The 12,781-nt window shown below is 33.1% G+C and overlaps 1 protein-coding gene across 5 annotated transcripts in view; it reads left to right on the top strand.

Annotated features, from left to right (window-relative positions):
- prkar1b (protein kinase, cAMP-dependent, regulatory, type I, beta) overlaps positions 1–6,167 on the top strand; it is a 52,937-nt gene extending 46,770 nt beyond the window's left edge. For all 5 annotated transcript variants that reach the window (XM_042718134.1, XM_042718129.1, XM_042718106.1 and 2 more), the window contains exons 10-11: positions 4,175–4,256; positions 5,849–6,167. In XM_042718134.1, coding sequence (XP_042574068.1) covers positions 4,175–4,256; positions 5,849–6,021 — 255 coding nt within the window. In that variant the 3' untranslated portion in view covers positions 6,022–6,167. The remainder of the gene's footprint in view (positions 1–4,174; positions 4,257–5,848) is intronic.
- Positions 6,168–12,781: the final 6,614 nt, after the last annotated feature.

Here is a 12,781-nt window from a genome sequence, read left to right as displayed (position 1 = left end):
GATCCACTGGGGTCACACCGAAACATTCAAAGCTTAAAACTTAGCTTAAAAGCTTTTTTTAAGAGAAAAGGAAGAAAGAAAAAAGTGGACTGTATCATTATGTACCACATAATTACAGGAACATTCAAATCGGAATAAGATGAAAGCCATCCCTGGCATATTAAAAATTCTGACTTGTTTCCACATTTTCTCACAGGGTAAGGTCTTTTGCACATTGAAGTTATTCATAAGTATTGCAAGTAAGAGCTGGTCAAAGGACTGCACTTCTTTGCATATACATAGATAGAAATACAGATATACATATAAATACATACATATATACATACAAAAAGATGGAATAATTATACTAATCAGTAATCTGCAGAAGGAATAATTATACTAATCAGTAATTTGTAACTTATAAGATAAATAGTGTTTGTGTGTTGTGTGTGAACGAGCGTGAGAAAATAAAATGTTAAAGATAGTTCTGCCTACTTCATCCCATGAAAGCATGCAAAAAATATGCATACCTAACATGCACACATAAACAAATTAGAAGCAAAAGACAAAAAAGCATAAGTACTCACACACAAACGCAAAAAACATACCATACCTATCCTAATATATACTGACAAATTGACACCCACACACCAAAACCATACAACAATAAACTACAGAACGTGAGTAAACAACAACACAAGCAACACAAACACCCTCCAAACTCTCTGTGTCTTTGGTGCCCAATTGAGCTTGATGCCCTCAGGTAAAAATGGTATCCTGAATGCATGAGTTACCTTAGCTATATGCTTGACTGAACTGGAATGTTTGTGTTCTAGACAATGAATAAGATGTTGGCAGCGTGTCTGATTCTTCATATTGGCAGTGAGGCAGTCCCACAGCTGTGGACCTCTGTAACATAATGCCTTTCCATCAGCAGATGTTCGTACAGTGCTTGGAAGTGTCATGCATCTTGTGGTTGAAGGAGACACAGCAGGGTGTTTGGAGATCTCTCAGGTAGTCTTTTAGCAAACATTACAGAGCTACGTAAGTTAGCAGTAAAATTGCATAGTCTAGACCTGATTTCGACATTTACTGAAGAAAATGTGACTAGTGCGCAACCATGAAAAAGCACTCTGTTGTGGCTGCTAGACTGTTATTGGTGGTTACTAGGTTGTTGCTATGCATGTTCTAAAGTGTTCTAAGTGGTTTTAGCATCTTCAGTGGTTCCTAGACTGTTGTTGGTGGTTGCTATGGTGTTGCTATGCAGTTTCTGAAGTGGTATAAGGGGTTTTAACATTTGCTAGACTGTTATTGGTTGTTGGTGGTTGCCAGGGTTTTGCTATGCAAGTTTTAAAGTGTTCTAAGTGGTTTTATGAATTTATGTTCTTGCAAGGGTGTTGCTATGCCATTTCTGAAGTGTTCTAAGTGGTTTTAGGAATTTATTTAGTTGCTAGACTGTTATTGGTGGTTGCTATGGTGTTGTTAGTCACCAGACACTTCTGGTGGGGAAGTCGTGGCCTAGAATTTAGAGAGTTTGACTCCTAACCCTAATGTTGTGGGTTCGAGTCTCGGGCCGGCAATTCCACGACTGAGGTGCCCTTGAGCAAGGCCTGTGTCCGGGTTCACTGCTGTGTGTGTGCTCTTTGGATGGGTTAGCAGAGCACGAATTCTGAGTATGGGTCACCATACTTGGCTGTATGTCACTTCACTTCACTTTTTCACGTTATGCAATTTCTGAAGTGTTTTAGTGGCTTTAGGAGTTTATGTGGTTTCTAGGGTGCCGCGATGCAATTTCTAAAGGCTGCATCCAACACTTTAGAACCTTGTTTTGTGACTGATAGAATGTTATGGTTGGGTGTTGCTATGCAGCTCCTATGGTGTTCTAAGATGTGTTAGCACTTTGTTATGTGGTTTCCAGGGTATTGCTGTGCAATTTCCAAGGTGTTTTAAATTTAAAAAGCTCAAAATTGAGCGTAACACCTGGATCTTTACAGTTACAGTTACAGCCCTTTAGTCTTGAAGGTGCATAATTGTGTTTCATCAGTGTAGCAGTGGAATTTAGCAGTGTTTATATTGATAGAAATAATAACTCCAAGACACAGCTTTGATGGACACTATCCTTGACCCATAATTTTCATACTTGACCCGTGATTTTCAAGTCTTCCTAGCAGGATGTTAAGGTCAATGGGGTCAACTGTGTGCTGAAAGCTCCAAAGAGATCCAGTAGTGCTACAAGTGAGATACAGCCATGGGCAGTGGACATTGATATGTTATTGACTACTTTGACAAGTGCTGTTTCAGTCTTCAGCAACGCTGTTTCAAATCATATGCCAGTGTCCACTAACAGTTTGAGTGTCATAACTCTCTTTGTATCAATTTGCTTTCTGCATCCATCAAGCGTTCCCTAATCTCACTGAAATGAAATCTCTTGTAAAAATTGCACATGCACATTGATTCCACTAATAAGGAAATTTCTCTAAGATGTGGTTGTAACTGGGCTGTTGTTTGAAACCAAAACCACCACATTATATATAAATCACATCACTCACACATATTAACTGGGCTGTTGTTTGAAACCCACATCAGCATTATCTGTAGAACTCCTTGCTCTCACATATGTAACATCACTTAATCATAAATTACAAATAGGATACAAATTGTTGCTGTTGATGTGCAAAGCAACAAAAAAACAAAAAGTAGAAAACAAATTGATGTTGTTGAAAAACAAACACCCGCTCACAAGATTCTAGATTACTCAGTCACATAAGGACCTTGTATTATTCTAATTATGTATCAATGAGATCCAATAGTACTATCAAATTAAGATATTTAAAACATTTATTCCAGCATATCCAAACCCCTTAAATATTTAATTGCTCTACTTAAAAAACTGTAGTTTTTAAAATAAACTTACAGCCCTTATTTGTTTAGTCAGCGGACATATATTTAATTTTTGTCTGTTTTATCTGGAGGTTTTAACATAAAGACTTTATATTATTCTAATTACATATCAAGGAGATCCAATAGTACTACCAGTTACAGCACTGGTCAGTGGACAGTCATCTATTGTAAATAATAATAATAATTAAATGATAATATTTCTTATATTTAATAATAATAATAATAATTTACTCACAGTACTTATTATTGCTAAGTTCTATTATATTTAGTTATTATTTTTTATATATTTAAGCATGTTTGTTAAATTTCTCCCATATTACTGATTTTGCTTTATTTTTGTTTTACTGGTTTTTGTTTTGTCTTAATTTTTTTTTTTACATTTTACATTTACCATATATTTATAATAATAAAAAATATTAAGTAAATTATTTAATATTGGTAATGAATGTAATAGTTATTCTGTATTACCAGATACTATTACTTTTAATTATTTATTTTATTGAAGTACATTTAATTTCTCCTATATTACTGTATTTTATGTTTATTTATTGTTTTTATATTTTTATGTTTATAATAATAATAATAATAATCATAATTATTATTGTTAATATTATATAATAATAATACTCATAATTATTATTATTATTATTATTAAATACTATTATAATTAGTTATATTTTTAAATTAAGCACATTTATTTTAATTTCTTAAATCACTGATTACTAAATCTGCCTGTTTTACTTTTATTTTTTAACATTTACACAACTTACATTATTCTAATTATTGTTTTACTCTTTTTGTATTGATTACCTGCTTTTGTGAATAGAACAGCCTTGGCCTGTGAGCCCTCCCTCCTTTTACTGTTGTATTGTGGGTAATTCATTTGTCCTTGATGTGACAAATGTGATAGAACATGTGTGTGTGTTTCCTTGTTTATCTTTCTAAATGAGTTTTTGCATTGCAGTGTGGGCCACTGCATGCATTGGAACTCTATAACAGTTGAAAAATCTCAACACTCACAGGCCCAGGTGTGCATGTATGTATGTATGTGTGTGTGTCAGTCTATGACGTGTGTGTGTGTGTGTGTCTTGCAAGTCCCTGAAGGTAATCCATATTACTCTAAACAAACTAAACCTGCAGGCATATAAAGCAAACAATCTCTCACTAATCACTAATCACTCTTACCTGTAAAAAAACCAACACCGTGAGCTAGGCTTTTCTGTCTCCTTTTTCTCTTCTTTTTGTAGTTTTCCTCCTCATTAAATCTGCATATCACTTTCTCTTTCTCTTCTAGGGTACAGCATCTGTTCTGCAGCGCAGGTCTGATAATGAGGAATATGTTGAAGTGGGCCGCCTGGGTCCATCTGACTACTTCGGTAAGTGTTGTGAGGATCGCAGAGCATGCATCGTTGTGCCAGAGTCTTGTAAATAAGAGAACAGAAGTGCCTGAGCCAGACAGGAAGAGTAGCTTTCCTAACAGGTGGCAGTTCGTCATGTGCAGGGCTTGCAGAATGTAGATCTGTGTGCTTGTTTACCGACAGTGTGGTTTACACTGCTGCACCACAGGCGCACTGATCTTTGGCTTATCACACGACATAGTGAATATAGTAATATTTACATTATATAGCTAGACACTGCTTTTTGTATTATGACTGTATTATTTCAAAGCGGTGTGTTTATGTTATCAGCATACAGCAAAGCCAGTGAACTTTAACAGAAGACCGCTTTAACATAAAGTGAGACATTTCTGCACCACAAATGTCACCAAACAGAATGGCAAAAATAGTGATTGTTTTAAAAAGGTTTTCTAAACACTCCCCCATCTGCCATTGGTTAGCCAAAGAGTCCCTCCTCAAACTCATACCATTGGGTTGAGTCAATGTTGCAGTGTTTGGCTGCTCAAATGGTTTAATTTATTGGTCTTTTCATAGAAAAATTTAATTACATTTAAAAGTACCTTTAAAGGTCTGTTTAAATGTCTTTTAAATACTTTGTTGTTTTCAACTAATTTTCTTTAAAGGGTCATAATGTATACATTTGTTTCATTATATCAACTTATGAAGTTAATGTCATAATAATAAAATTATAAGTGTATTTTTTTACATTAATATATTATTTATAATAATGATGATGATTATTATTATGAACCTAATTACTACTAAAAATTATAATATTTAATTATTTTGAAAATGTTTTATCTTATTTTGCCCTGTTTTAGATAAAAAATGTAACATTTACATCCTTAAATTTATAATAATTATTGTTTAACTTACATTTTTATAATTTTAACATGCTTTATTTTGTGCTGATTATCTACTGTTGGTCTTTGCAACTTCTGTAGAATGACTATGATATAGGGAGGCCCTGACCTGTCAGCCTCCCTCCTTTTATTTTCAAACATTTAGTAAAATAACATACTATTGTATACAATATATAATTATTTTTAATTAATTAATTAATTTTTTTTTTAGATTTTTTTGTCCTTTAAAAGGGGCTACAGATTTGTGTCATTATATTCACTTAATGCAAATCTGTTTTCCCCTCTGTCTGAATTAAACTGACTTTTTTTCTGCTGTACCTTTAAGACTTCTATATGTAAATTAACGTTTGATACGATCAGCTGACATCAGTGTAGCGGCATTGTTCACACATTTATTCAATCGGGAAAGCCTGGTTACTAAGTATTGAATAGGTGTTGTTAATTATGTAAATTTAAGCAGTACCAAAACAGAGCCCTGAGGAACACCAGACCTGATGCCATAACACATTTGTGAATTCTTTTGTCAACCTAGTATTAATTAATAGCCTGGATGCACTGGGATATTTTGAGTTTTGAATGTTAATGTATATAAGATCGATTAAAATCCAAATTGAAAAAAATCATAAAAAACCCAAAAATAAAACCATTAAGCTAATCTATGAACAATTTCATTAAGCTAATCTGTGTGTGTTTTATTTATTTATTCAGGTGAGATAGCGCTGCTACTGAACAGACCCCGTGCAGCCACAGTCGTGGCCAGAGGTCCGCTCAAGTGCGTGAAGCTGGACAGGCCACGTTTCGAGCGTGTCCTCGGGCCCTGCTCTGAGATCCTCAAGAGGAACATTCAGAGATATAACAGCTTCATTTCCCTCACAGTCTAACTCTGTCAGGTTACTTGGGTGCCTGGTTGCATAAAATAATGTGAGGTACTTCATCAGTTTGGCTTAAATCATAAGCTTAACTCTAGTTGAGATGCTCTGAACAGGGCCGACAGTAAATAATAATAATAATAAAAAATATAAATAATTTCTGCTAATTTGTTTTATTTTACTTCTTTTTTTTTTTTTTTTTTTTTTTTTTGCAAGAAGCACAAGTAATCCACCTGCATCTGCATTTTTCCTTTATGTGATTTTCGTTTTGCTTATGTGCACTTTGAATTGACCTATGCTGTCACAAAGCTTTATTTCTGCAGATTAGGAGAGGAAATGAGGTGCCTAAATGGACTGATATGAAATATCTTCATGTGGCATGTGTAAATGTCCTACAATACATGATGCATGCAGACCAGAGATGCATTTTGTACACTTGCAATTTAGCGTTTGTACGGGAAGGTAATATTACAGATGGCACATAAGTATATGAATAAGTTTACATAGAGGAAAGAGTTTTTTTAACCTTTGCCTTTTAGCTGTATGTTTAGCATGCTGTGTTTAACCCAATGTGGGTCAGATTGCTGTCTTGTTCGAGAGCTCTAACCCTCTGATGCGAAATCTGTTTATTGAAAAATGCTTTTTGCTGTTCTATAGTGATATTTTCTTCTTGGCTGTTTCATCCACCCTTAACCTTCTCTGAGTTGTGCTTCTGCAGCTGGAATTAATGGGAAGGGGTTTGTTGCATTTTAAGACACAAGTTTTAATAGAGGACAACTATAAAAGGGGTTTTCATGGGAGTCTCGCTGAAGTCTTAATGTGTTGTAAGATTTGAATCTGTATGCTGTTGCTTTTCTTTTATTCTTTACAATGCAGTTGTATTACACACAAATGCACATCCACACACATGCTCTTACATCCTGAGGCCATGACATGTTTGGGTGAATCTCACGAAACCTGTCAAGAACATTTCCAGGTCATATTTCACCCCGATCCCCCCAAACACACACACATGCACACACACACATATCATAGGCTTCATATGTGCAGTATATACTGAATGAAGCCAATTTTTGGACCATTGAGATTTGGAATAGTATTTTTTTTTACTACCTTTAGTTTATGCTAATTTAAATGAATAATAATAATAAAAAAAAAATATTTTTTGCTGAAAAAAATATAATTGGATTTTGGGGTGAAATGTGACAAGTTTGTGTGTCAAAAATATCCCAAAAATGCTCTTAAAAAATGTGTTTTAATTGATTTCTGAAAAAAATATAATTGGATTTTGGGGTGAAATGTGACAAGTTTGTGTGTTGTTCATCAGTTTACTATAAAGTACTAATTGATGTTCCGAAATTGATCTGAAATGGTCAAAAGTAAATAAAAAATTGAGAATAATGAAAACTAAAGTAAATTTGGGGGAAATAAATGGCAATAAGATTTTTTTTTTTTTTTTTTTTTTTTTTTTTAGAGTGAAGTGTGGACAATTGTGGATGCACACAGTTGTTATGTGTATGCAAACATAAAGCAAAAATGTTCCAAAAAGGTAAATCAAAAAAGGTTGAGAATAAAAAATTAGTACGCTAATTTTGGGGGAAGTGACAAGTTTGTGTGCAGTACAGTTTATTATAACATTGTGGAGAATATGCACCAGATTTGTCATGAAAATAATACAAACACACTTAAAAAAAACAGGGGTGAAGTGTGACATTTTTTTGTGTGAATCACTACATTTAATATTAAGAACCAATGGAAATAATATAAAAACAAATATACTAATGAAAAACTTCTATAAATAAAAAAAATAATGCAAACTTAAAGGAAAAATGTTCTAGAAATTTAATTTATTTAGAAAAAATATTTAATTTTGTTGTCAGATACCTGCCTACAACAGCATTTTGGCCATTGTTTGTGTGTTCAAAACATTTACCTGTTTAATTCACCCATTACACTCAAAATAGATGAAAAAGCCATAGTTTTAATGATATTACTTAATTATTGCAGTTCAGTTTATTTAGATGAATAAGTTGGAGGTTAAAAATTGAAGGTTATTTGAGTGAATTTGATTGTATCTTTTTTTCAACAAAATAAAATTACATTCCAATAAACAAAACGCACACACACACACACCAACTTTTACACACATTCTGTGACTCAAATCTTCAGGCCAATAAAGAAAAGCTTCTGAACACCATTAAATGTCTTGTCGCTGTTTAATGCATCTGTTTGTCTCTTGAAACCCCCTTTGATCCTTTCTAGATCACCTTATCATTCTTCCTGTCTGTTTGACTCTCGTTCACCCCGGATCTCTCTCTCTCTTTCACTCCCACTGCCAGTCAGATGTCAGCTTGTGTTGTCAGAGGAAGGGGAGGCCAGCGAGATTAAACTGGAGCTTTTGGCTTTGACACATTCCATCTGATCTTAACCACACTAAATCAACTGGGGAATGTACTCAAGCCTGCCAATCAACCACTTTAAACACACACACACACACACACACACACACACACACACACACACACACACACACACACACACACACACACACACACACACACACACACACACACACACACACACTTGATAATAAAAGCTTCAGGCTGAAATTAATGACCTCTTATTTTAAGACCGCTATTTTCTTTCCATTTTTGTCTGTTTTTATTAAAGATTTTTTTTACTTTTTTTATTTTATTTTACATATCAGTTGTTTTGCATGTTTTGTTTGAATTTATGTATATCAATATTTTTACATATGAAGCTTTTTTTTCATATTTTTTTCATTTTTTCAGAAGGTATTATTTAGTTTTCTAATAATTATGCTTCTTAATTTAACTGATGGAATTATGTATGTATTAATTTTTGCATGTTTTAAATGTTATCTTTTTTACCAACTTTATGTTTTAATTGTCTATTTCAACTTTTTAAATGTAACTTTAATAAGATTTTTGTTAATTCTTTGCATTTAAAAAATTAGCATGTTTTAATGACATTAGAATTTTTATTTATGTTTTTACATATGAAACTTTATTTTTCATGCTTTAAAGAAATTAATTTTCAGATTTTTTATAGCATTATAATATAATTTTTTTTTATTTTTATATTATCTGTTTTAAATAATTATGCCTTTAATTTTAGTAATAGAGTATATTAAGTTATGTGCATTTTTTTTCTACTAAATTTATGTTTTAATTTGGCTTTTTTTTAGCTAATGAGGCTTTTTAATTTAACTTTACTAATAAGGCTTTGTAAATTCTTTGCATGATTTAAAAGTTTGAATTTTCTTGCTTTTTATGTTCCGTTAATTGTTTCATATTTTCAACCACAATATCATTATATTTCATTTACAGTCAGTTTAATTGGAGCAGATTTGCAACCAGAGTCTCAGTAGATTTCATTACCAGCGTCCCGCCTTTACCGCCCCACCCCGTCATGAAACATTTAACAGATTTGCCCCCGACCATTACTGTGAGAACACTTTGATATTCAAGCTTAAACCGTATAACTGCTAACATGCCATCTTTGTGTCCTTCCCAAACTAATCCCTGTACGGCAGTATCAATGTATGAACATCCACATTACAGTTAAATCCTGACCTGCTTGGGTCAAGGACTGGGATGCGCTGCCAGCTCTAATGAGAAAACAAGAATGAAAGGATCAGAGGAAAGGAGGTGCAGAGCTCAATCAGGAGAGCACCAGATCAGGTCAGCAGATCACAATCTCTCTGAATAATGGAACTCCACAAAAATTCAAAGGAGTTAATAGAACAGGAAATAAAGCCATGATCTGATTACAGTTCAAACACTCCTCCGACTTTTGGAGTTTTTAAAATTCAGCCAGAACTCAAGCATCAAGTAATATGATCATATGAAGAATGTAGTCTATTTTTTTCCCATGCATGTATGCTTGTGTGTGTGTGTGTTGTGGGCTAAACTGAACAGTTTATTTTTCCACATACTGTATATGACTAATGAAAGATTTATAACCAAATTCCCACAGGACATTAGACACTTAGAGGATTCTCTTTGATGTGTTTCCTGTTTGGTGATGTAGTGTCCATTCACCTGCCTATATAAAGAAGAAAAACGGCCCAATGATCAGGCTGACAATCTGCCATTTTAAGATCATTCATTCATTCATTCATTCTTGTATTTATTCATTTATTTTCAGGGTTGCTGAAGTATGCAGTATGTACTAAGTGTTGTACTACAGCTGCATTCCAGACGTGGCCGGTGTTAAGTAGACATCAAGAACAACAGAAAAACAAACAAATAAAACACACACTTTAATCTGCTGGAAGGATGGAAGAGTCTCAGGGGTGTCATTAACCAATAACAGGCACTCAGACAGAATTGTGATGTAACACAAGCATGAGAAATGAACAGTCCATTATTACTTCAGCTAAATGACTCCTGAATTCTCTGATCGATGGCTCGTTGTCCTCAATCACATCTGACCCATACTTAAGGTCACAAGATAATTCTGACCCCAGGGGGCCTTTCCATCAACCGCTGCATGTGACAGGGCTGATTGAAGCCACTAAATATACACATTTTATTTCAATTTATTTATACCATTGTGAAAAAGAAGTCCACTTAGCATACTTTTAGTGCTTTTGAGTGCTTATTAGGGAAATAATGTGCTTTAAAAAAAAACTCTATAATAAAAACCAAAAAACCTTCTACCTACTAATTAATTAATTTTATCTCAAATAAAATTAAAAAAAAATATATATATTTAATTTCATAAATCCAACTAGTTGAACTTAAGTAGGACATATAGGATATATGTATTTTCATAATTGCTTCTCTTGTCATTTTTAAAGTTTACTTTCGAATGTTAAAGCATTTATGGTAAACTATTAAATATATTATATGTTAATTTTATTTTATGTATTTGAATATATTTCTAATTACACATTTGTAATTTAGCACTTTTTTAAAATGAATCTTTAACTGTAACATTAAAATAAGTGTACTTATTTTAAGCATGTAAAATATTATTAAATTATAATTGATTTGTAAAGTAAAATTTTTAAATTGACATGACTTTTTTAAAAAGTGCATTTATTTGTGTTTAATTTATTAATATTTCATAAATATTATTTGCAAGTACTGTTTTTTTTTAAAGGTTTGAAGTACACTACAAGTGCACATTTAATGTGGTAACAATCGTCTAGAAAATCTGGAATTCCTCAGCCGCTTCTGGACCTGTTGCTTTATTGCTTTCATATAACAGTAAAGAGCCAAACTCCTCTAATTTTCCTTTAAAAGCTGGCAGCCTGCCTGTGGCTTCCACAGGAGCTGCTATGCATCGTGGGACAGGGCTTTTAACAACATGAATACCTCGATGTGTGTGAACAGTTATTGTAGATCACTTACATCGGGTGAGGCAGAATCTAATATTCCTGTACCACACACACTCATTTACTGCAGCTAAATCAAAAAGAGCTGGAGCTCCTCATTCCCATTGTGAGCACAACAAGATCCAGGGATGTTTATAAGGGTCTTATAAATTTCTACAAGTATTAGAGCCAAGAAACACCTGTTTGTGATTGTTAGTGTCTGTTTTGGAGTGTTTGGCTTTAATTGCCATCTTTATGGTGAGTCGAGTGGTTCGTTTTTAATACAATTAAGGAATGTGGCTAGTAAATGGGAAAAAGTTAGTGCAAGAAAATGCAAGTGCTACTGAGGGACTTCATTTACACATTCACTGAAGCATAATTTAAATTTGACCACCACATACTCTCTGTATGCATATACCATATTCTTAATATTTACAATTTAATATTAGAATATTTTATTTTATAGAAACTATGAAGTTCTTTTAATTTCACAGAATTAAAGAGGCATCAGAGGCAATATGATAGAAACTAAAGAATGATTTTATTTCATTTAATTGTGTTTTTTTACGTTACTGCATTGTTTATTTTATTTTACTGCATGGCCTAGTTTTATTATATTATGGTATTGCATTTTGTTTTGTTGCATTGTTTTATTTTACTTGAATTGCAGTGCCTATTATTTTATAAAATATTTAGTTTTGTTGCATTGTTTTATCTTATTGCATTCCATAGTTTTATTATTTTATTGCATTGCATTTTGTTTCGTTTTGTTGCATTGCTTTATTTTATTGCATTGCCTATATTTATTTATTTATTTCTGTTTTGTTTTGTTGCAATGTTTTATTTTATTGCATTGCTTTACCTAGTCCCCCCAGTTTCAATTATTTTTTATTATTATTATAAATTTGCATTGATTTGGTTTGCTTTTTTTGCCATTGTTTTATTTTATTTTATTGCATTTTTTGTTGCATGTTTATTTTGTTTTATTTTATTTTAATGCATTTCACCTTTTTTTGTTTAGCTTTTTTAAATTAAGGCCAATAAAGTGCTTTGATGTTGACAATTTGACAACTGATAGTGAACTGAAATGAAACACTTTCTCCCTCAGGTTTCCCTACAGATTTGTCTTCTGAATAATCCCTTGTTTTCTCAACTCCTCACCCCCGGGCATAAAGCTGTCAGGACCGCAGGTTGAGCTCAGAGGAAATGCAGAAATCCCACAGATTTCAGGATCCCCTGCTTCTCCTCTTCCTCCCTCGTTTTCGCTCTCACATCCATCCCAGACAAATGACCAGAGAGATGAGGTGTGAGCTGAATTTGATATGCCAGTTGCTGCAATCAAGGGTTTACGGCTCTAATAGAAATCTTGTTGTGCTCCTTCAAGAGGACAGTCAACTCAGACAAAAGACTATCGTTCTTTTTCTTCTC

This window comes from Cyprinus carpio, chromosome A3 (assembly GCF_018340385.1).
Source record: "Cyprinus carpio isolate SPL01 chromosome A3, ASM1834038v1, whole genome shotgun sequence".
Classification (NCBI taxonomy): Eukaryota; Metazoa; Chordata; class Actinopteri; order Cypriniformes; family Cyprinidae; genus Cyprinus; species Cyprinus carpio.
This window is presented reverse-complemented; position numbering and strand designations above follow the sequence as displayed.